Consider the following 25,552-nt stretch of genomic DNA (forward strand, 5'->3'; position numbering starts at 1 on the left):
ATTACCTCTGCACGCAGCACTTCAGAGATAAGGGAAACTGAAATTCGAATTCTTGTCTAAGTTTTCAGCCATACTGCCTCTACACTTACATTTCTATGAGGACATGTTTTCCTTTGTTTAAGTAATGTAATGTCAAGGTTTTGGTTAACTTGGCAGCCCTTGTACAAAACCATTGCCTGGAACCCACTAAGCCCACTGCACCAATCAGTATTTGCCTTTTTTACAGCATTAATACTCCTAATTGATGAAGCCAAATGATGCATGGTTTGATTACACAATGCCAATTGACTGTGAAGTAGGTATGTAACCAGACATTGTTAAACATTCTTTCTCTTCACCGTTCCCAATCTAACAGGAGACTCCCAAAAGCAGAGAAGTTTGGGCACCTTTGGCACTGTGCCAGTGTTTTTACCATTGGATCCCATGTTTGCTGCACATAAACAGGAGACTAGCACAAAGCAACTCAAGCTGCCCTTTAGATCCCAGTGTAAGTGAAACAGCTGCAAAACTCCCAATTTAATAGTTCTGCACAATGCAACATCACCAAATTAAACAAATGAGTACTTAAAATTCACATCAATTTGATTCTGCAAGTAATTTATCCAGACAGCACTTTATTCATATCCCCACTTGACATGTTCACAGCTATTTTAAATACAAACAAGCTCAGAGAAAACACATGGTAGTATTGTTTGCTTTGACGTTGTTTAGCAACGGGAAGTTTATCAGGTTTCTACCACCAATTAATTGTTCATTCTAACTCAGCAGCACGCAAGATCAATGGGTCAAATCCTCAAATAGTTTAAGGCTCGGCATGTCAGGCTTTGTTGCCTGTACCAAAGAGAGCTCTGGTAACTCCCACAGGGAAAACAAAACCAAAAGAAAACAAGAAAACCCTACAGTGTGAACAGATTCCCCCCTGCATTTGTACTCCAGGTTTTTCAGTGGAGAACAAACAGGGTTCCTCAGACCAATCTGAGCTCCTGCACTGCAGGAATCCATTGGCAGGTGCAAAGGGAAGCAGCAGGAGCCCATGTGAATGGCCCATGCTGTGCTCTGCCAACACCAGGGCAGAGCACACACAGGAGAAATCCCTTCCCAGCCCCCATCTCATATATAACACACCAGGACAGCTCAGGGCAGCAAAGCAGGAACCAGGCCTTGCTTGCTTTCACAGGAACCCACTGCCCCAACTCATCAGTAAACACAGAGCAGTCCACAGAGCTCATCCTCACATTTTCTCTTGGCTTTCATAAAAAACTACAAGAATTCATAGGATATCTTGAGTTGGAAGGGACCCAAAAGGAGCAGGGAGCTATCCAAAGCCTTGAAACATCTTGAGTGAGCTCAGGGCTCAGCATGCAGAAGGACACCCAAGCTACCAGCCAGGTGCAGCACTTCAGTATTCTGAATTCACTGATCCATGGTTCAAGTGCAAAATTAAAAATAATAATTCTTCCTTCATGAGGTATTTGTTTAGAGGGTAATAATGTGAGATATCAACCATCTCTCACAGAAGATTTTAAGTTCAGTCCTTCACTTACTGCAAAATACATGTGTAAATGAAATATGCTCATCTTTTTTAAATCCCATCTTCTATCCCCCAAGCTCCACTATTATTTCTATTATTTTCATCACTACTGCACTACCTCAGGAACTTTAATGTCCAATTTCCCCCAGCAAAGAGAATTCCAAACTACAGTCTGACAGTTTGTTTAATGGGAAGGATATCTATTTCAAGATATGTTTTTAATTGCCCACTTGTACCTCAATTTAACATATCTGCAGTTAAGGGTCATGTGTCAATATCTCTGCTTATAGATCAAATTAGACAGTTCAAAAGGTTTAATGGGATACAGAAGTGATTCCAGACTGAACAAAATTGTCTATTGATCAATAATAATGAAATTGGACTCCTTTATCTCTTTTCTAATGATTCCCAAAATATGAAATAAAAATATGAATTCTATCAGATAAAAATAAAATAGGTATTCTGATGGCAATTAACCATCAGGAATGCAGTGTAAAGGTTTCCATGTAGTATCTGGATATTGGTGAACTTCAGCACATCAGAGGGCTCCAAAGGATGATCACAGGATGGTCACATTTGGCTTTCAGTGCACTGGGCAAGTCTAACCTGGGCCTTGCCAGCCCGAAAGCTCCCTGACAGCTCCTTGTACAAATGTTTTACCAGCTAGGCCTGTTTTTAGAAATTATGCTCCATGGGCTTTAAAAACCCTTCTGATAGCCCACTGAGGTTGACAGGCACCATCCTTTCTCCAAATGGGAGATGAAGAGTGAAGGGAGGGAGCAAGGGAGGGATCTGAGAGAGGAGAAGAATAATATCAAAAGCAAATACTTCAAATCTGGACTCAACTGAAGACAACTCAAGTAACGAAAGTACTGGATTAGATCTTGCATGTCACCCAAGGATTCAGACCAAGGTGAAACATGAAGAACTTCCACAGTGAAAAAGCATTCTAAGAGCTGCCAAGCAGAAGTGTCCTAAAGAGCAAGTTAGACACAGCTTTGCTGATCAAAGGTTAACTCACATTCCCTCCCTGTTAAAATTCTTTGGCTCTTCAGGTTACTCCAGAGATTAGCACATCAATGAGCAGCCAGTGGAGGGAACATGCTGAGAAGCATTCTCATTAAGGCCACAAGCCTTGCTAAGGCAGTTTAGCGCAGAAAAGCACATCATGAACATACACATAAAAGGAAAAAAAAAATCCTACAAACTCCAACCCACCCCTAGGCTGCAAGGATTTTTGTTATTCACTTATTTTCTAATAATCACAGGATCTCACCAATCTGGGTGCTGGCTGTTGAACAGTCGCTAGCACTGAATGCATGTGGCAGCAGTAGGATAAAAAAGCCTCAGAAATGGAAATTTAATTTATTCAAATTTAAAAAGGAAATTTTCTGGTACACAACCTGTAAAAAAGGAAAAGCCTACAAAGCCACATCAATCATACAGCTACAGTTAAAATAGTGGCAGTGTTCCATAACTGGATATCAGAATCACACTGAAAAATTAAAAGTATTTACATTCCTTTCAATATCAATATTGAATAATGTATTACTCCTCTGCTCTGCTTAATTAAGTTTGTTTTATATTTAGCTGGTGCTTCTTGATGACCTATAAACACAACCTGTCCAAGGGGAAGGGAGGGAAGATAATCACTGGCTTGGAATGAAGGACAGCCTTGGCAGAAATATTATGCAGCTCCTTCAGGCTAAGTAAAATTTTTTCTTTAATATCCAGAAGAATATTAATCCAAAACTACAGCAGCGAGTTTAAAAGGGGTCAAGACCTCATTCTGTCTGGCCAGAAGAGAATGTTCCTCCTCAGAAGTGTCTTCAGTTCCTCCACAGTACATGAGAACCACAGTGCTTCCCATTCACCTTCCTCTGTGAGCACTGCACCAAGGCTTTGAATCACAATGTGGGCAAAAGACATCCAAGCGTCTTGAGCAAGTTCCTCAATTGTCACTTTTTCTCTAGATAAGCTCTTCATTTTTAGGTTGCAATTTTGGGTTTGTTTTTTTCCCCTCCAGCAAAGGAGAAACCCTTTCTTCTCCTTCCACAAGAGAAAAGCTTGTTGAGCACATTTCATTGCACTTTGAAATTCTGAAAACTTTTCAAAACTCTTCATATCTTGATTTGTTCAGAAAAAGATTCCGTTTAACCTAATTATCCCCAAATAAGCTTTTCTGTCTGAACCATGCCAAAATTTACGAAGTCAGCAAGGTACTTGTCCAGAGATATTCATTTACAAGTATAAACCACACAATTATTTTATCCAAACTCACAAGTTATTCTTAGAAATTATACTACTACCCAGTGATTTTCTGTCATTCAAGAGAAATAACTGAGACAAAGGCTGCTTCTTGGACAGTCAAAAGCTTCATAAACAATCTGCATACTATCAAGTGTAAAAGCACATGAAGTCATTTACCAGGTGGCACTGAAGCCTTTCTTACATTAATGCTTTTAAACCAATTTCAGCAGCAATAATGTTTTTGCTTTGGGCAAAAAGACAAGGCACATTTCCTAGTTTTGCCAGAAAGGTAAGAGCAGTTAGGAATCACTTATTTCAAACAGCCTAATATTAATGGCGTAGCAAGTTCTTTAAGAAGAGTTTAAGTACAGAACTAACAACTGAAGAACACTCTGCACAGATTGGTACAAGTGTGCAGTAACTAATGATAGCTCACAGGCACACCTCAGCGTGGAAAGAAGAGCAGCCTGAATATTTCATGTGGAAATGACCGTAAGCTACACGAGAGAGACTTTTCCATGAAAAGTGATAATTCTTGCTTTTCAGTCAGGGAGCCTTTTCAGAGATCTTTGTTATCTTTTCCATATACTTCTTACTGGCCATTTGAAAAGCCTAACTGGATTTGAAGGCACAGTCATCTTTTCAAAGAGTTTCTTGTGAAGAGATGATATACATAAACATATGCCAGGTAATTATAGCAGGAAAACATCCTTTCCATTACAGTCTGCCTCCTAGAATGAATGGGCTCCTGTGAGTAATTCTGTGCAGCACAAGGCCATCTTCCATCTCTTGAAGGTTGATTCCACTGTGTCACAGCAAAGTATCAAAAGGGAAGAGAAACAGCTATTATGGCTTCACAGCTTCCCAACAAGTAAGTGAAAAAAACCACACTCTCTTTCCAGCCTCGCCTCCTCTATCTGCTCTTTTCTTCTGCTACATGTTCACAAGCCACCTCTGTCCCATGCAGACTGCAGAAATGTAGGAAGAGGGGTGAAAAAAGCCCTGAGGGCCAGTACTCACAAGAAACAAATATTCCTTATGAATGGAATTCTAAATGAACACCTTCCAAAATTTCAAGACTCAAGAGTTGAATTTCCTTAGCAAACAAGCGTGCTATGAAAAGTGCATATTATATGGCTCTATGCAGATATTCACCACATGTATTTTGATGTATTGATTAGTAGTGCTGTATTTAATAATATGGTAGTCTTGTAGTTAAAAGGTAACTTTTGTAGTTAAAATAAGAACTATCTAAGTGGGATATTTTTTTAAGAGAGGAATGAGGCACTTGCACCAGATAGCAGCCACCTAAATCTTTCAGAGAAAAAGAATTTATTGCCCTCTTATCAGAAGAAATTAACTTCTTCCCGCCTCAAAGGCGCTGTCAGGATTCAGAGGAAGAAGTTGATGATGACCAGACAGAATCCTGTGTTTGAGTGGAATTTATGCATCATGTATGAAGTGTATGAACATGCAACAGGCTGTTGTTTTTAAGGGTTAATCCTCTGTTAACGGGTGTCCTTTTTCGGGCTCATACTCAGTCTGTAACTCTTTATCTCTATTGTCTCATATTGTCCTAATTCAAACTGTCCAAATTATTATTACTCTAATTGTATTACTATTTTTATAACCATCTTATTACTATTAAGCTTTTAAAATTTTAGAAACAAGTGACTGGCGTTTTTCACACCTGCAGAAGCCCATAGAGAAGGCCACCGCAGCCCGGTAAGAAGAAGGAGGTCTGTGTGGTTAATGCCTCACCTATAAATATCCCAAAGGAAGAGCTGTGAAGGAGAAGGCCTGTGCAGAGCTGCTAAGGAGCTTATCAGACAGAGATAATCCCTGTGAGGAGCACGCACAGGCGCTGGGAAAGGTGAGGAGGCAGTACAAGAGCTGTCTTTGCCAGGAACACGGGCACACGCAGCAGCAGCTGTGAGCACTGGAGCCCTCAGCCAGCCATGAGCAGCAGTTCAGTTTGGCCCTCTCTGCAGGACACTGCTCTCACCACCAGCAGCTGCAGCCCCTGCACATCCCCCTGCACACAGCAACACAGCATCCAGCATCCCAGGCACAGCTCCTTGCTCCACCAAGGATTTTGCAGCTGCTAGGCTGTGCATTATTCCCCAGCACTCAAGAAAAATTCTGTCAGAAATTATATCCCTTCAAGAACACTGGAGAGGTTTTACGGTCCTAGGATCCAACAGTCATTTTAAATACACTATGCCTAACCTGGACCAAATGAGAGTAAAAAGCTGAAGAGCCTTTCACCTTTGATCACCCTTCCCACCTGTAAAAAAAATATTTCATATTTCCAGCATCAATTTCTCCAGGCTTTTCCACAGAGTTTTAAATAATGATTACAGCATTTCATCCTGAGCTTTAAGATGTCAAATATTGGTCTCAGCTATTTTCAGTCAACTACCAGCATAAAAATTATTCTGCTTAAAGCATGTTTTCCTGTGGCATATGAAAACAAAGACCAATACATAACACAGGTTACACAGTATTTGACACCAGTAGAAATTCTTTTCTGGAGATAAAAATAGATTTAAACCAGGTGAGTTTGAAACACCTTAGAGGAAAGCAGACGCTGCATTTCCCTTCTGCCTGTCGCTCAGACTCAGCGATGCTAATCCCAAACAAGATGTTCTGACCTCAGCCCTTACAAATTTTTGATGCATTTTACATAACAGTGTTTAGAAGGGAAGCTTGCAGGGACTGTCTTGTTTGTGCCATATCAGCAGCAAGAGTAAATATTGCTCATTGCATCACTGGAGAAGGCCCTTCACATGATTATACCTGAAGCTGCAGAAGCTGGAAGAGGCAGGCAGAGCATCCACATCTTGCTTGGTATTCCATTAAACACTACCCAACTGTTTCAAATCTCTCAGACTACTTCCCAGAGCTACCTGCAAACAATTTCCCCCTCTCTACATCCCAGAGAGGCAAAAACTGAGATAGGAGTTTAAGAGGAAAATATTGAATCAAGTCAGTAAGAAGTTTGCAGCTTGCAATAGGAAGAAAGGACAACTGCCTTTCTTAAAATCCATGGACAGAAATCTCATTTCAGATGGGTTTTCAATTAAAGGCCACATTCTGCTAGGATATTTAATACTATTGTAGAATATAGCAGCTGTTCAGTTCTACCTCTAATAAATTGCACATAAGCTTTCCTTGCCTCTGGATTTCTAAGGCAAACAAAACCAGCACCCATCATGTTGAAATTGCCCCAATAATTGATCCTTGTGCTATAGACAGAGACACATAAAATGTCACATTTCAGATTAGCCAGGTCACCAAGGGGTGGCCAATCCATGGCATGCACTGATCACCTGTGCTACCAGCACCCAGGGGTTTGGGCAGAACCAGGCAATCACTGAGCCAGCAGGATGATCCCTGTTCTGAGTTAGAAATGGATTTGGAATGATCATTTAGCAGACAATGGAAACACAAGCAGACGTAGGGTACATCCAGTGCCATGGATTATTCACAGGCTCCAAGTCACACAATTGTCATGTTGAATCAGGATATAAAGCTTCCTAAGTGACACAGTTTCACCACCTTTCAACTTGATTTTTAACATTATGCAATATCAGATTTCCCTAACAGTAAAAGTACTACCTCTGGAGTGAGGGGTAAAACAACAGTGTGCATCTTTCTGTTTAAGTAACCTTCTTCCCCAGCCAATACCAACCATCCCATTTGACACAGGAGATGTCTCTCCTATGAGTATTCTACAGATGAGAATAACCTAGCACTGGTTCTTCACTTCAAAATGACAATTCCTCACTGGAGTGCTCAGCACAAATCATTAATCAAATAGCCTAGTAGCACATACTTCAAAAATCTAAACCCCAGTACAGTTCAAGAAGTAGCAAGTGTAGAGTAATTTGTGGTTGGATATAAACCAGATTTTTGTGGAGAACTGTCACTTGGGACAATTATTTTAAATTGGATTAATACATAAAATAAATCAGATCTTTGATTTCAAATCTACACACATGACCTCAACAATAAAAACATAAACCCAAACCAAAATATTGAACTTCCACCTAAGAGAGCAGCATTTACACTAAAAAAAGCAGACATCTGAGATTTAATCAAAGAATATCCCTGATAAAAAGGGATTACACTGACAAAAAGCTCTCTCCAAGAAAAAGCCAACTGACTTATGAATATGTGTATTGAAGTGGATACAAGATCCAAGCAAAACCTTCCCAGCAACTACTGGATCCTGGAAGCATACTGCAGCTGCAGGTTCTCCTTTAAAGCTGCCACAGGGGATGCATTGATCACGGGACTTTCTGCCAAGACCACTTGCACCCCTGTTCTCACACACTGCACAAAGACGACCCTAGCAGGCAGACAAACCTCTTTGAAAACTCTCCCCACAGCCCTTGCTAGAGTCAGCACAGAGCCTTGGGACAGTTCAAGTTCCTCCATCAGGCTCCACACTGCCTGGCTGAGTGGCAGCATTGCTGCACAGACATCAAATGTTTGACGTGCTCTGCAATTTTCCTATCGGCTCCAGTGCTCATGGGATAAAGCCCTGACACTACTTCCAGGGTCACTTGCTGGGTAGCATCTTTCCACATCAGAAAAATTTTCACAGCTGCATCCAAGCCTTTCCAGAGGGATGGAAGTTGCCATTTTACAGACTGTCACCTGTCAGAATTACAGTGCAGGTCTCACCCTCATGTTCTGACCAATTTAAACTCTCCTTGGATTCAGCCAAGCTGGTCAAGGGATCACCCTGAGAATCCCATGCTCGATTTAACACAGGCTGCAGCATTACAAACACCTACACAGAATTACTGACACCATTTCAGTCGTTTGCTCATTTTTTCAAAGACAAAAGACAATTCAATTCATCCCTCTACACTGAAAATTTCTATCACTTTGCCAGGGGCAATTCTTTGGCTCCTGATTTAGCTCCTGTTTTTCAAGGGGAGTCACAGCAGAAGTATACAAGAGTGAAAAATATAATATGCTATTTTGGAAAAAAAAGAAATGCAAAGTTGAAGGAAACTCTTGATCTTTTGTTGCAACTTCTTTGGCAGAGGGTGCAAGCGGCAGCTGCCATTCCGATAGCACTGCCTCCCCATCGGTCCTTGGCAAATCCAGCAGTTTCCCAAGCTATTCTTTAAAGTTAACGCTGTTGAGATGGTGAACCAGAAAAACACAGTTCAGAGGAGGAATTAGGTTCCATTCTGATCACACAAGGGTACAAGACAAAGTTGGTCATGACACTGGTGACAAATGCAGCAGAGATCTGTCACCCCAGGACACAACTACTGCCCTACCTTTGGCTGCCACAGACACAGGGGACTGGGTTGAGGCTTAAAATATAAAGATCAGATAAAGGACAGTTCATTGAGGATTCTTCTCAGATCCCCACCTTGCCACGCTCCCAAAGCTTCACAGGGTTTTGCTGTGATCATGAGAGCATTCAAAGCAGTTCTTACCAAGCTGCGCACTCCTGAGCTTTTTAACTACCACCTCTGCAGCAGAGGAAGATGTAACTACAGCTTCTGAATTATTTGTCATTTTCAATCTGTTATCACCAAACTGCTACCATGACGTGCCATTTTTGAAAACACTGAAAACTTTCATTTTTGACCTCTTTAGCAGTAAGGGTAGGGTTTTTTCCTTTAGTTGACAAAAGGAAAACCAGTGACATTCAGGTAATGACAACAGATGCACACCCAACAAATGAAAAGATGACTTTTTACTTTTTTTGGTTCAACCTACAAACACTGTCAAAGGGCTGCAGATTCTTCAATAAGTTATTTCATCCTACTCAAAATAAAACATAAAAAATCCAAGCTGATGAAAGCAGGCAATATAACCACAGCCAATTATTGAGGCCTTTTGCACAGTTAACTATAAAGCTAAACTTTCCCACCGTCTTTAAAAACTGCTTTTCCCCTTTTATACGCAACCTTTGCCAATTTCCAAGTCAATTAAAGGAAGAACACTACAAGCACTCAAACCAACTCAGAGAACTTGACGACAGGTTTGACAACATTGCTCACTCCTGCGCAGCCGCTCATTTTTATATTAGGCAATAAAGCTTAGTCATTAAGGAAAACTTCAGGCACATTTGCGATGCTTGTCACTCAACAATCCCCCACAGAATATCAATGTATTTAATGAGAAGCAGGCTGCAGCAGCGGCAGAGCATTTTATTGAGCTCTTTCATAAAAAGTCCTATGAAAATATGGAGAATCTTCCCACACTCATAAGGTAAATGTATCCTTGTAAATAGGCAGTTAGAAGTTCACTGTACTGCAAAGTCTTACTCTGCTTGGTATCTCGATGCAAGACCAAGCTACACCTCATAGTTTACTACTGAATAATCTCTTAGCAGCAAACCCTTTTTCTTCAGCTCTTATGCTAGAGGGACAGGATAATAGGATTCCAGGATAAGATTTTCATTTCTTGATAAGGCAAAACTACCAACAAAAACCAGGTTAAAAAGCCATCACACTTTCCCCATAAGATAATCAGGTTTTTTGACCGTCCAGTTTGTCATCCTTTAAAATAATAATGAATTCTCCTCTCTTGGTACCCATGAAACTCTCTGTGCCGTGCCAATGCTTCTTTTTCTCCTTTTCTCTACCTGGCAGGGAGTCCATGCTCAGACAAGGAGCCTCTGTTACATCAAGAGACCCCAGCTGATGTCCCACATACTATTTTTACATTATCATAGATAGGTTATAACTGAAATCCAGGAAGCTGAGCTAAAACTGAAGCAGAATGGATTTCTGGTAGGAGTGGGTAAATGTTAGCATGAAAATGAGTGACCTTCAAAAATTGCTTAAACGCTTAAAATACTTTGGTTAAAATATATGCCACAATTGAATACATCCAAAACCTAAACACATTCAATTCAAAACAGTATGCATTTTAAAAGAGGATTTTCTAACTTTTTAACTAACTACAAGAACTTTTTTTACACTGAGTATTTGCATAACACAGAAAAGAAAAACAAGCAAAAGGGACAACATGAAAGAGACAGAGTTTAAAATAGATTACCTTGTAATGAGGTCAGGGAGACCCCATCTCAGAGACAGGATGTAGCAATTGCAAAAGAGAAACAGACTAAATCCACCAAAACAAAACAAACCAAACAAACCTACACATGCCACTCAGATGTCTATTTTATAAACCTTCTCAAACAACAGACAGAGAATAACAGTTCTCAAAGCAGGAGCTCAGCAAAATTGGTGGAGAAAGTGCACACGAGAAGGGTACATGAATGGCACAGACATGGACATCATCCATACCCTCTATTATATCACCTGAAGCTGCTGAGGATACAGGTACCAGACTAAGCATGATCAGGTTACAGCAGTGGAATGAAAGTATTGTCCACTGTGTTTCAAAATAAAGCACATGGGCTTAAACATCCTCTACAGAGGCTTTCAGACCAGGTCTACCTGCACAGCTCTTGGATGGCTCCTTCACACCCTTTTTTCTGAGCAAACAATAAATCCATTTTTAAAGAACATACAAGGGCAGGGAAATCCTTCAAAAACATAAACATCATATGCAAACTCCTGTCTTCTGTGCATCTGAGCATGCAAGACCAGAAGCAGATTTAGCCGGTGAGCACCCAAAACTCACAGTGATAATTTGATATAGCTAGCTATCACAGTATCATTAAAAAATTCTGGCTAATATTAGCAGTAACATTGCCAAAGGAGCTGATAATCTCTGCTTAGTAAGACAATTATGAGTTTTGACCTCTTATTTTGGATCCACTACAGGTAATTCAGGTAAGTGCTGTATATGTCATTCTGACATTGAATTTACATAATATAATTTAGAGGAAATTTAAAAAATGCTTTTGCAATCACCTTTGAGATGATTCATTAACTCTGTGCTATGAAATGCAGATGCAGGCAGGTGAACTGGAGGTATTGAGATTTGTCACGTTACTAAGATTCAAGAGGAATGCCGTTGCAGCATTAGGTATATGGTTCTGTTCTCACTCCCATAATCTCATTTCTCACCTAGAACTTGCATGTTCTGATGAACATTAAAGAGATGTCAGGAATAGACATCTGGATCCACTGATGTTTGCTGTTTAAGTCTGACAATATAAGTATTACCTGGGTATGATTGCAGAATTCTGTTATTTACTGACTGAGGCAGTGCTAATTCTGAGTTAGCACAGACATGTTTCACACCTCCACTTAGGATTTCAATACTGCAAACAAGCTGTTAGCTTTCTCCCCCCCCATTCTGTAAAACTAACTTTTGTAACATGTCCCACAAGGGAAAACTGCTCTCCTTGAGGAGATCTTTCCTTCTTCCCTGAGGATGATCCAAGTCAGACACAGTGCAGGGAGAAATTTAACCAAAACACTTCAATAAAAATAATGGGAGTTTTTTTGTTGTTGTTCTGCTGTAGCATCAGTTTTTCATTATTAAGATTCAGTAAAATCAACATCAAGGGACATGCTTGCCCTTTAAAAAATTAAATCAGTCAATCAACCAAAATATTTACAAGAGCAAGGAACTTAATATTCCTTTAATTTAAATACCTATCTTCTATATTTATCAAAACACTTCTCAATCTTGAAAAAAAAGTTAATGCCAAACAGGCAAAGCATGCGCCTTTACGTGGAACTTTTCTGCTTACTATTAATAAAAAATTTTAATTCAAAACCTACTTTATGTAATTTTAAATGAAAATGTCTATTCCCTGCATAGGAAAGAAAACCTGGCAGATGCAAACCCAGATGCTGATCTCATGAGTACTCATACCTGTTGGCATAGCTCAGCATGTTACTTGTCACATTTATGTTATTGCTCCATACTCAAGCACTGCTGGTTTATGTAAAATCACCTCATTTTCAAGGTCAGATTGCAGAGACCTGGTATCATCAGAATGAATTTTTTTGTTGAAAAAAGCCCAAAGCACATTCCCCATGTTCAAGACTTTAAACCTGGGCCAGGCAGCATCTGGGTGCTCTTACACAGCCCGTCCCACCAGCACAGCCACTGGTCCCTGCCACAGCTCCCTCACAAAACCACAAACACAAAGCACAGCTCAGGGCACTGGGAGCTTGGGCATTTTCCCTGCTCAGGAAGTTTCTGCTGTCCACTATCACAGCTCTATGGAACACGAGCTGCCTATAAGCTGCAGTTTGAGAAACATGAAGAAAAAGGACCTCTACAATTTACAAATAAAATCTTTTAAAAGGCCACGCAAAGCAATTGGGGATACCCCTCAAAAACTCCACTGTTTCCACACTATCTTATTGACTGAACCAGTCAACAACAATTAGTAACATTTTGAAAGTGTTTCAGTTTATTTAGTGTGTGAATCAATAGAACTTTAAACAACAAACTAGGCTGCTCCTAGTGCACTTGTACCATTTTCTGTTTCTTTAGCCATTTTGTTGACTAGATGAGCATCTGTGGTTGCAGGGACAAGTCAACACTCAACAGAAACTCTTCCTAATTTAGCTTTGTTTCATGGAGCTATTTTCACAGCAGTTTCCACTCGACCTTGCACAGAGGCGACAGAAACAGCAGGCTACAGAAAGCTCCTGTGTCAAGGACTGCACAACATCCCTGTGATGGAAAAAAATGGGTTTGGACTTGGGTCTCAATATGCATCATCTGAGAAACTCCCCAAAACCCTGCAGCTGCCTCCATCTTTGCTTATCAGTTACTGCTTGGGTACAGCAAGTCCTCTGAAACAGCACTCCAAGGAATTGTTCCAGACAGGGATCAAAGCCTACGGCAAGGCTCCAGTGTTTAGGAAAAACAAAGAAAATGAGGCAACTGGGAATAAGTAAAAATGGAGATTACCACACTAGCTTTGAAATTGGTAAAAGAGGTGACAGGACACCTAGTGATGAATGGCAAAGCTGAAGTGAAATTACTAAATGAGTTCCTTCATTACCAGCCTCAGAACCAGCCAAATCAATCTGTAAATAAACACTGGAAATCACCAGGCAAGACCCTCCCATAAAGACACCAGTGATACTAAAAATATTCAGACAACCTCTCCTAGTGGTTTTTTCCTTGTCAATTCCAATTCCCATTCCCCACTCCAAACATCCACATATAAATATGTAAATGAGCTTGTAGGATGCATAAGAAGAATGGCCATAACAATGGCCAGTCTGTCATACAGGAGGAAGCTAAGGGAAGATGGCTGTTACATAAAATAATCATAATAAGATTGTCCTTGTAAACGGACGCTGATGAAAGATGAAGCCTTCTCTGAAGGACAGCCCAGGCACAGACAACAAACACTGTCCATGACTAAATCTGGGCTGTAAATCAGAAAAGTCTTTGAAGAGGGCAACACTAAATTCTGTATTCAATAAAGCAAAAATAACCAACACATTCACCTCCCCAGTTAATTTTCTTGATTACTGAATCACATTATTTATTCTGCTGAAGGACTAAATTTACCTCAAATACACTTGAATTTCATTTCCCAATTTTCACTGAAGGTCAGCTCCAGGTGCTAAATGCTCAGATGTTCTCTCACCCTGCAGAAGTCTGACAGCAGATAAAGGTGATTTGGAAGTGGAAAGGTTCAGTTTCACTAGACCTGGTTTTCCTGTTTCATGTAACAAAGAGCAGACCACTGACAGCCAAAACATGACTCTGAACTTGACTTTCCTCTGAGCTCTGCTAGAGGCGCAGTCCTTATCCCTGACACACCTAAGCAAGAAGACAGTTTGCAACAGAGCAATCAACCCTATTTCAAGGTGATGGAGGTGAATCAACACTATTTAAAGGACAAAAACATCCATTTTTTTCCAAATATTTTGCACTTTCAGGAGTCTAAAGGTTGGGATGTAACAGCTGTGAAATTTACACAGCTACAAGAACACACTAGGACCAAACGATAACTATTTTGAAAAATATATTAAATTCCATTACTTTGAAACTTAAAAAAATCTGCACCTATTAAAGGTTTGAAGTAAACATAATTTGCTTCTTTTGGGTTTCCTCAAAGCATCTCTGAGACACTGAGTGTCCCACCATGAGCTGTGTCACCCATCTGGTCCCCAAAACATCTGTAACACCAAACACAGCTCCAAGCAGAGGGGATGGACCACATATAAGCAACTTCTGCTCTGGGAAAATTCATCTCATTACATGTTTTGATTAACATGGCAATGAAAGCAATTTATTACTTCATTTAGAGAGACAAATCGTGTTTAACACAAATAAATAAAAAATCAAACCCACCAATTCCTGCCCTCATTACAAGTGACTCTAAGTTAATAGATCATTTAGCATTAATCACTTTCCCACAGCAAACAAGCTGTCTGGGCACACACAGGCTCTGCCAGATCTTCTCCTGCATCTCACGTGAGCACAGGCACACACACAGAGCACTGAACCAGGGCCTCTTTTTCCTCTTTCTTCCCCAAAAATGCAATGGCCATGAAAGAGATGTCACTGGGCTTTGGGAGTTCTTCCATCCAGCACCAGTACACACCTCCCTATAAATCTTACACTTCCCCCACGTTAACAGACTAGCAGGAGGCTCTGACTGAAAAAGGGGGAACCTCAAAAGGTTTTCAACCTGCATAAGTTTACACAGTATCAATGATGAAAATCATCAAAGCACCATGAAAAGATACAAAAAAGTGACAGAAAATCTGTTTTTTCGCTGTCCCCCAGTTGCAGCAGTGATACTAAAAATTCCTGAAAATGGAGGGGTTTTATGCCATGACCACCAAGGCATTTAGTGCCATGAGCATTTCTTAGTACAATCCTAATCACAAATTCCTAGCTGTCCATGCTGTGCAATGCAAGGAGTAGGAAGCTACCTTACACCCAAGGGGGATTTATTTTAGAAGCAGCAGACTCAGTATAAAAAGCACCAAGACAAGTTTTTCAATTTTGTAACTACAGCATTTAATAAATAAAGGGAAAAACATAGTTTTTGAAGGTTTCTGCACTGATCCTCACTTGCATCTTGGAGGCACAATGTTAGTGAGATCTTTCTCTGAAAGAAAGGTGAAAAGCAGGTCTCCAGGCATGTTTTACTGCCAGAAGTTCAGCGGCACCTGGAGCTGCCTGAGGGAAAGCAAAGGCCATCTGCCCTAGAGCACAAAACCGCTCCCTGCAAGGCGGCAGCACAGCAGCAGCAGCCTGGCCACGTTACCCCATGTTATAACTGCTTCTACATCTGCACTGCTGCAGGACATGGAGTTACATCACCCAAACCAATAAGGCTTCAAGAGAAATCTCTGGATTTGACAACTACTCATTCTAATGAGCAGTAGCCCATTAAAACCGTTCCTACAAGAAGTCTCCCATCCTAAGCAGTAGCTTGAGAACTGCTGTGCAATACAAATAACTTGAAGGCCTCTCTTGACTCACTAAATCATGAACCTATCTCTCCAAGAGGTTATAATTGAAATGAAAGCTAAGCCTTGGCAAATCCCATCAGATTGTCAAATATGGATTTTATGTAGGAACCCCATCTGTTTGTGCAGCTACATGAATATGTAATGTGACTGTTGCTGCAACACTTGCATCCACATTGCGGAAAACTTACAAGTAAGCAGTTCCCAACTACAATTAAATCAGGAACAAAGTTCTGAAAACACAGGCAGTAAATTGCTGCTCACAAATATCAGCTTCAAGGCTGATATCTGTGGGCAGCAAACGGCAGAGTCAAAACTGCTGCACAGTAAAAAACCAACTCCCCAGAGCACGTGTAGGACAATGGGAAGGACTGTCCCCAAAAGAGCCCAAAATGACTCAGTTACAGCCAAGTAACTGAGCAAGACAAAGCCCACAACCAGCTGTGAACATATACAAGCACACTCTACATTCACATTGAAAGTGACTGCCAAACCTAAATTAATTCTGGTTTTATGGATGCCAGACAGCTCTCTTGGAAAGCATCACCAGGATTTTAACTTTATACATTTAGCACTGATAAATTCTTTGTTACTGGTAAAAAAAAATTTAAAGGCCTCTTAACACAAGATAAAATGCTTCACCTCAACCAGCAAATATCCACAGCATCACATTTCTAATTATTAAAACCTACTTTGATACTTTTAAGAGGTTTGGGTAGGCTTTTTTTTTTTTTATTAAGCCTGCATTAACTCTCAAATTTTGCTGTGAAATACTTAGAAAGTATTGACAAAAGGTCAGGAACTCATGCAACAGAAGCTCCCTCCAACTACCAGGTAGGCAAAGTTCCTTTCTACCAAATACAACCCATTTAAACCAATAACTGCACAAACATCTCTGTAACAGTTTGCTCAGCACATTACCTATCATTTTCTAGACTGAAAAACCTAATTAGAAAAAACAAATATATGCTGTAGTACCATTTACACTTGTCAATTCCCACTAAAGCTCCATCAGGGATAAGACACGCATGCAAATTTGCAAGTCGCCACTCCCAGGCTTTTCTGACAGCTCCTGCTTTTGTCCAGTGGCATCTAAAAGGAGAGATTCAAGAGGAATTAGGTAAGCCCTCAGTACAGCAGAATATCCCTAGCAGCTTCTGATCAGATGCCACAGAAATTATCAGGGCTGCAAAGCTGAGTTCTCTGATCCAAACAACTCCAATGAATTTCAGAACAAGCTACAACAATCTAGAAAACAACACTGGGTAACAGCACAACCCTGTGCCTGGAAGAAAACACCAAGCCCACGTCACACAAACTCCCCACCCTCCCTGATACCACACACAGGACATTTCTTTAATACAAGGATTAAACGGATGAGGGGTTGGCACAAACATGCACTGCAGGATGTACACAAGCTCAATCCATCCAAGGAATAAACAGACAGATTGGACTCCTGTGCCTCTCCACAACAGGGCAGACGTTTCTTCAATTTCAAAGCACAATTATTTTTAATAAGGAATTAAATAGAGGAATTGCCACCGTTAAGTTAGGGTTTTGTTCTCTAGTAACCTTTTTCCAAGCACAGAGGTAGTTATGTTTCCCACATCATCTCCCAAAGCCCCACGGTATCCTCACAAAGCATTTGACAAATGTGCAATATTTGTGCATGAAGGAGGAAGCTGGACACATCAAACACCCTGGCCTACATTTCTCAGGAGGTCAAATGAAGGACAGACACACAAAAAACACTATTTTGGCAGCAAAGACATTTGCAAATCAAAATATTTCACTGAATTTTATTCCAGACTTTTAGATGAGACATTCCTCAATTCCTTGAAAAAAAATAGATTCAAACCTCAAATCAGATTGTGAAATCAATAGAAGTGTGAATAAACATAGCAGAGATGGCTTCACATACCACAGTCACAACCTGAGAAGGTGCATTAATGTTCAGCATTTGGATCAATACATGCCTACATATGGCAGGACTCTCACATTTCAATTTCACTGTTTAGTGAGGGCTTGAAATTGGATTTCTGGGGGGTTGGTCTGTGCCTGATTCCCAGTCCTTCCAGGAACAAGTGTATTTCTACTTGGCTGTCAATGATCCAAGTCACAAACACCTGAGCTGGCCTGTGGTTTCCCCCAAAACAATGTTTTCTATGTGTGGTATTATGTGCAAACAAACAGAACCAATCTACAATAAATGCAAAGTATTGACCGCTGTGTTAGTTTCCTTGTTTTTGCATTTGACCCAAACCTTTCATTCAGAAGTACCATGTGAACATAGCAAAACATTCTGTCTCAGCCAGGAGGAACAGCACACATCCCTGTTTCAGTATCAGGATGTGGAGGCTCACAAGGGTATTCGGTTTGTGTTCTCCTTTCTCTCCCAACAGCAGCAATTCCCCAAGTGGAGCTGTTCAAGCGTGCAGTGAAGTCTCCACTTTGCAGGAAGAGAACACACAGTACACGAGCATGAATCAGTGCCATAATGTGCAACTTCTGACAGAAAATGGCTGGAGAGCAGCAGCCAAAGAAGTCGCCAATAATCCCCTTTCATACGCATTTCCCTCTCCTCCCCTAAGGAGCTTGCTGAAACTGAGCTGACAGATGATGCAAATACCTTCTTACTCTCCATGCCTTTCTAAGAGAAATTCTGGTCACAATGGAGAGACTAAATGACTCTTGCAAAAACTCCAGAAGTGACATTATTGAAATCAACACAGCATTTGTTTTGAGTAATTTAACTATGAGCTGCCAGGACATTTAATTTCAAGTCTAGTTTAACTGTAAGAATCAATTACTGCCAACCAACACACATCACAGTTTCAAAGTCCTTATTCTCCGTGCTTTTTGAAAGTTATGGATTCCAACATTCAGGTCTTCACTAAGACCAAAACAGAGTAAATGCTAACACCAAAACAGAATTAAAAGCTCCAAACCTTCACTAAACACACCACCTAACCAAAAATCCATTTTGAGAGGTTTTTTGATAATGTTCTTCTCTCCCCGTTAGCCTGAGCTGTCTGAATGGAGTCAATTTCAACAGAACCAGTGGCCTGCTAAATTACAGTAATTTGCAATTAAACCAATACTTGCAGATAAACATTCAAATGAGTGTGTTGTGTTACAATTGATGTCAAACTGAAAAGAAAGCCATGACTAAACTGAACACAAACATTGACCACAAACGTTAAAAAGGGTGACTACGTGTTAGCAGGTGAGCCTTCTCACATACTAGAAAAAAAACCAGTTTTAAACCACTCTTAATGACAAGTAATTAACCAGAGAAACAAGACCACAGCAAGACAGGGAAGAAAACCACTAAAATCCCAAGCTTAAATCTTGTCCTCACAAAGACAGAATCTGCCTCACTGACAACTAAATGCCCTGAAGGACAGTCCTGTCTGTGTGGGAGTCATGTCACGCGTGCGTAAGAACAGAATTTAGCTTTAAAAATACATGTGTTGTAATAAACTGGCACAGGTAAATGTGTGCTTCAGAGATTACCATCTTGAGCTAGATTAGAAAGAATTATTTTCTCCTCCTATGGAGCACTGGAAGCCTTACTAGAGCTTGCCTTCCTGTGCAACATCTGGCAGGGACTGACACAAGCTACCTGACTAAAGGAAATGTTAGTCTAGTGACACATCAAAAACGTTTATCCCTGTGTCACAAAAAGCTGGGCTGAACAACACTACCTTATGTACACTTCCCATTTCATTCATGCCCCTAATGTACATTTAGAGTACAAAATCACTTTAGGGATCATGAGGTGCCCTGCTTGGAGAGCTTTAGAGGCTGAAGCACTTTTCCACAGCCCGAAGCCTCAACACCGCACACAACGCTGTTCCCAGGGCGGGGCTGGCAGCCCCCACACCCACCGCAGCCGGCTGCAGGTGAGCGCCGCTCCAGCCCTCCGGCTGTGCCGGGCACCTGCAGGCACCAGCTCCCAGGAAACAGCAGCAGATATACTGAAAAACATTTGGGAAATTTCCTGCTAAGAAGGAAGATAAATATCCAGCAACACACCTCCAAGGTTTGAAGCTAAAGGAAAGGCTGCTCCCTGAAAGCTCAGGAGACCTTTCAGGGAGCAGCAATAAGCTCCAGCTGACTCTCACATTACTCCTAGTAGCACATATGCTCATAAACAACACGCTGGTAGTCCTGCTGCAGCAGCCCACGGGCTGGCAGGGGTGTGCCCAGCTCTGACACCAGCTCCCCAGAACAGAGCAGGGACTGGGACATCCCCCTCCTCCTCCTCCCACAGACACCACCACACTGCAGCCCAGGCACTTGTCAGTAGGAGTTACTGGCAATACATACACCCAGTGAAAATCTACCAATCTATCTATACCTTTTCAAGTATGAGCAGAAAAGCAAGCTCTTACCTATTTTTTTTTTTGGAAGACAGAAAATGAGGTCTAAACCTACTAAGAAAATGAGTCTGTTTATGTGAAATCAATTTGGATCAAAGCTAGATGACTCTCAAAAGAGAAGGAAAAAGATGTACAGATAATGGCAAAACAAAAGAGACAATCTGCTCATTTTTTTGTATTTGGAAGAGAAAGGGGAAAAGTAAAGTCATTTCACAGAAGTTCACTTTTATCTGCATGACTTTTTACACATGAAAAACAACACAGACAAGCCCAAGCCCTTACTGAAGAGTAAGGAAATCCCAAAGACTTAATCAAATGAAACCATAGAGAGCCCAGAACCAGCCAACACACATTCTCCACTTTATTCTTGGTTTGCTGTGTGCTTGTTCATCACTGAAGTTAATTTCAGAAGAATAATGCCACAGAACGTGCCACAACACACAGAGCATCACCAGACAGTATCAGAAGGCTTCACCCCATAGAGAGTAACACCAACCTCATCAGAAGGCTTCAGGGCTGCCCATACACAGCAACATCACATCACCTGCTGCAAGGTGAAGGCTGCAAGGATCTGCCCCTCTTGTTCCTCAGCCCAGCCTTTAATGCCCTCCTGTTGATGCACAGCACCTGTGTGCCCTCTGCTCCCCTGGGTGATTGGTCAGTGCCCCGGGCACTCCATGGCTCCTCACCCTCAGTGCTGCTCACCTGCCTGGCACAGCTGCAGCCCATTGGGGAGGAGGCTCCAGCCCCACTCCCAGTTACCACAAGCTGTGCTCCTCAGGGTAACACACCTTTCTATGCTTTCCTTTTTTCCAATCAGCAGCATAATCATCTTGTGCAAGAACATAACCTATGATACAAAACCAGCTGTGGATATTCAAGCAGTTTAGACTTAGAAAACACCAAGATCAAAACTCTGAAGAGCACCTTAGGAAGACTTTAAAAAGAGAATATATGGATTTATAACAACTAAAAGGATTTTTGCTATACTGAAATAGATTCAAACTGCAAATGTTTATTACTTCTACTACTAAAATCAGAAAAACATGGAATTCGAATTCTGTAAGGAACTGACCATCAACCTGAAAGCACCATGGTTCCCCCTGCTAGAACAGGGGGGCACAGCTTCCTTTTCCCCTGCGACTTCCAGCCAAAGCCCACGCCTTTGCACAAAGGCAATTTGCCTGAAATTTCCCTGTAACTGCACAAGGAAACTGATGGGAACACACCTTTACTGGCATTAGCTGGTGACCAGATCAGATTTAGAGAGACTGCTAAAGTAAGAATTTAGAAAAATCTCCAATAACATTTATAGCTGAGATGAAGAAGGGAACATAACTACTGCTCTGACTGGGCTGAAGCCACTTAAATAAATTCTAACTTCAAAACTACTTTAAGGAAGTTTCATTTAGTCTTGAAAGTCTTGGCTCCTCCAGAGCTTACACTGAAACTGCTCTTGTCCAGCGTGGGAAGCAAAAAGGCCCAAATACAACATTTTGATTAAAAGATTTGAAGGGAAGCAAACCTTAGACAAGGAACACATTTCCAAGCCAAGAGGACACATTTCTCCTTAACTCTGCTCACAGATGAAGCTGCCTCAATGATTGGCACTGGAATGGCTGTTTCAGTAGGTGTGACACACAGAAGTGAACTGCTACCTCCTCATGCAGCAGTTCAGATGGAGTAGAACCAAACTTAGATCCTAAAAGCAGCACTTGATTATTAAACTCCATCCCCAATAGCAACCAGGAGAAAGAATCACAGTTTGAGGCTTTTTCAGGTTTAGTTTTTTTGCACCACAAGTGCCATTCAAGTGCACCTTTCTACAATTATAAAATTGCCTCAGAAGATTCTAAAGATTTCTCCTAGAAGCTTGCTCTTCAGAAACTACTCAGTAGATTTCCAAGTGCTAAAACCCAAAACAACCTCCACAAAAACCAGCCGAGCAAGTAAAAATCTGCAATTCTTTTTGGGATGTCTGAAAACAGAGATGGAAAGGCATTCCCTGCATTCACGGACAGGCACCATGCATGTTCTGCTTCCCAAAGACACTCCACAGCTCAGCTCTGAAGTGTAACCCTTTCCTTATGGACTGAACCCACAGAAAAATCTGTATCAAATTTGCCTCAATCCATTTTCCCAGCTAAATTCTCCCAAATGCGCCTCCACTCCTTAACAGAGCACATCAAGGACCAACCTGCTCCTGCATGAACAAAGTACAAAAATTACAGCTTGAAATACAGTGCAATGCAAATGCTGAGGAATTATACACACAGTTTTTCCTCATTTAGCCTAGCATTGCAGGATTTACCCCATCACACACAACCCATGGCATATTGGTAACCTGGTTACTGGCACATATTCCCCACCTGTTACCAGTAACCTGATGATGACCTTGTTACGGCTTCTCACATTGAAAATTCCTCAGATCTATGAAATCACACCAAGTGTGGTGCTTCATCTTAAGCATCAATATTCAACAGATCACATTTTTGTGCTAAATAATAATAAAAAAATCTGTTTAAAGCAAACTTGTGAAAATATTTATCTCAAGTATTATAAATTGCTTAACGTACCTTCAAGTCTGTAACTGTACAAAAAAAACTTCAATTAAAGTAACCTTGCAAATATAAGGCAAAAGTAATCTCGCAGTAAGAGCGAAAAGAGTTAAATTCAGAGAAAAGTAAATTTTCACACAACTTTCACCGACCACAAGTAACAACCACTGAAAGATCTTTATCAGAGAGCAGCATGTTATCAGAACTTGCCATGTGGTCCTAAGTAATGGCTTATGTTAAACGTACTGACTTGAGGCTGCCCTTTACCTGCAGTGATTCCTGTGGGCCAGAAGCAGAGCAGCCACAAGCACTTTTAGGCTCTGACACTGTTTACTTATTCACTGCTGTGTTCCTCGCAAATTCCCATAAAAACACAGAAAGAGATAAGGGCGCAATCCCTAACCCCGACTCTGGACACGGGCACTCCAGCTGGGAATTAACGAGCAATTGACACGGCACCGCTAAGACTTCCTTTCCACAACAACAGCCCACACCGTGTGTATATTTACCTACAATGTATCATAACAACGCGGCCGCTGCTGCCGACAAGCTGCTTGGAAACGCACATCAGAGGCAAGGCAGAAACAAGCTGTGCAGCAGCCTGGGAACAGTAACACTCCTCACCACTTCATCACGGGGACTTTCTCCACAACAGTTAGCTCAAAACCCACGGTTTTTTCTCCCTCGTCGTAATTTTCTTCTCACAAAAAAGTTTAATCTGAGGTAAAAATACATTTTTCCTCATTCACTCATAGTCGGATAGGCCCTAATGTTCATGTTTAAATGCAACGGGAACACAGAAGTCAGTGAAGCTGTAAATGTTTAAAATAAAATCTGTAATGGAAACTTATTATTGACCATCCTCCCAGAAAAAAAAAATAAAAAGCTTGCAAAATGCTTCTGACTCAAACTATTTATATTAAAAACTGAAGAGACTGCATTATGTTAGATTTTAGTTTTTGAACATCTTTTCTTGATTTACAGCAACCTCTGACTCCCGTGCAGTCAATCCATTAAACGTTTCACACAGAAAAAAATCAGACATCACGGGAAAAAATTAAAACCCAGGAAATAATAATTAAAATTGTATTTAAAAATCTGTTAAGACACTCAGCTATTTTTATCATTTCCTAATGCTTAGCACATGAACATAAGAAACAGGGAGAAGGCACCACAAACACCAGATTAAAATATACCCACCCCTAGCTGAAAGCTTTTTGGTGTTGATAATTTTGGCAGCGTACTCTTGTCCTGTGGTGATTTTCATACACCTCCTCACGACGGAGAACGCCCCTCTGGAAACCAAAACCGGGCAAAGTGTCAGTCCAACCGAAACACTCCACTGCCATTACCCATTACCAGCTAACGGGCAGCACGGAGGGGTGTGATGTCGGCAGAATAAAAAAAAAAAAAAAAAAGGGATTTTCTGGTTTTCTGTCAGGGACGGTCAGCATTGATTTTATTCAGCTGAACAGTGAACTCCGCGGGGTAGAAGCCGTGTGACCAATCCCGCTAGCTGGGGCGGAGGGCGGGCGGGTTTTCACTGTGTCCATGCCGGCGCACCGCGGGGGGACACAGGGCGGCGGTGGCCGTGTCCCCCTCAGCGGTGACACCGGGGGGGGCGACACCCAACATGGCGCTCAGGGCTGCGCCTCCCGCCCCGCCGCTGGGGGGCGCGCTCCGACACCCCTCACACACCGAGACCCCCATGCCGCGACAACCTAAGAGCTAAAAAATAGCAATGAATAATAAATAACAATAAATAGCGGCACGGGGGGTTGAGGGCAGCTCCCTGCCACCCGCCCAGAGCCCGTCGCCGCCCCGGGGTCGTATGGCTGGAGCCCGGGCGCTCCCGCGGGGCTCTCGGCAGCGGTGAGGGGGCCCGGGGCGCGGCTCCCCCCAGGGCTCACGCACCGACCCCCGCAGCCCCCGGTGCCTTCACCCCCCGTTCTGTCCTTACTTTCCGAGCTCCTCGAAGAGCTGGTACTCGTCGGTGAAGCGTGTGCAGGGGGTCGAGGCCATCATGAGGACGGGCGGCCGCCGGTGACTCCGGCGGCCGTGGACGGCGAGGCGGGGACGGCGGAGGGGCTGCGAGGCGAGGCGAGGTGAGGCGAGGCTCCGAGCCGGCTTCTTCTCCTCCTCTTCCCCGCCACCGCCTCCTCTGGTGACGGCGTTGCCTCCGCGCCCTCCTCCGGTCTTCCCTCTCCCCTCCCCTCACCCTTTAGGGAAGGAAACAAACAAATATTTAAATAAATAAATAAATACGTATCCTCCTTGCTTCCTCACGCCCGCCAGGGAAAGCTAGTGGCAAAAGGGAAAGCAAGACCGGGGCGGGGGGCGCGGCGCTCCCTTCCCTCCCCTCCCGCTCCCCTCCGCCTCAGCCCGTCCGCCGGTGCCGTGCCTCCCCCTAGCGACCCCGGCCCGCGACTCCCTGCCGTCAGGGAAGGCGCGACACCCATGGGAGTCCCA

General features: G+C 42.1%; 1 protein-coding gene across 1 annotated transcript in view; it reads right to left on the bottom strand.

Moving 5' to 3' along the window:
• The window catches only part of LOC131556533 (calcium/calmodulin-dependent protein kinase type II subunit delta-like), a 128,961-nt gene that overhangs the window by 94,263 nt on the left and 9,146 nt on the right, over positions 1-25,552 (bottom strand). Inside the window, exons 3-4 of the mRNA XM_058803172.1 lie at positions 25,044-25,302; positions 24,284-24,378 (exon numbers count right to left, since the gene is read on the bottom strand). Of these exons, the coding sequence (XP_058659155.1) occupies positions 24,284-24,378; positions 25,044-25,108 (160 nt within the window). The 5' untranslated portion in view covers positions 25,109-25,302. The remainder of the gene's footprint in view (positions 1-24,283; positions 24,379-25,043; positions 25,303-25,552) is intronic.

The sequence above is a fragment of the Ammospiza caudacuta genome, chromosome 4 (genome assembly GCF_027887145.1).
Source record: "Ammospiza caudacuta isolate bAmmCau1 chromosome 4, bAmmCau1.pri, whole genome shotgun sequence".
Lineage (NCBI taxonomy): Eukaryota > Metazoa > Chordata > Aves > Passeriformes > Passerellidae > Ammospiza > Ammospiza caudacuta.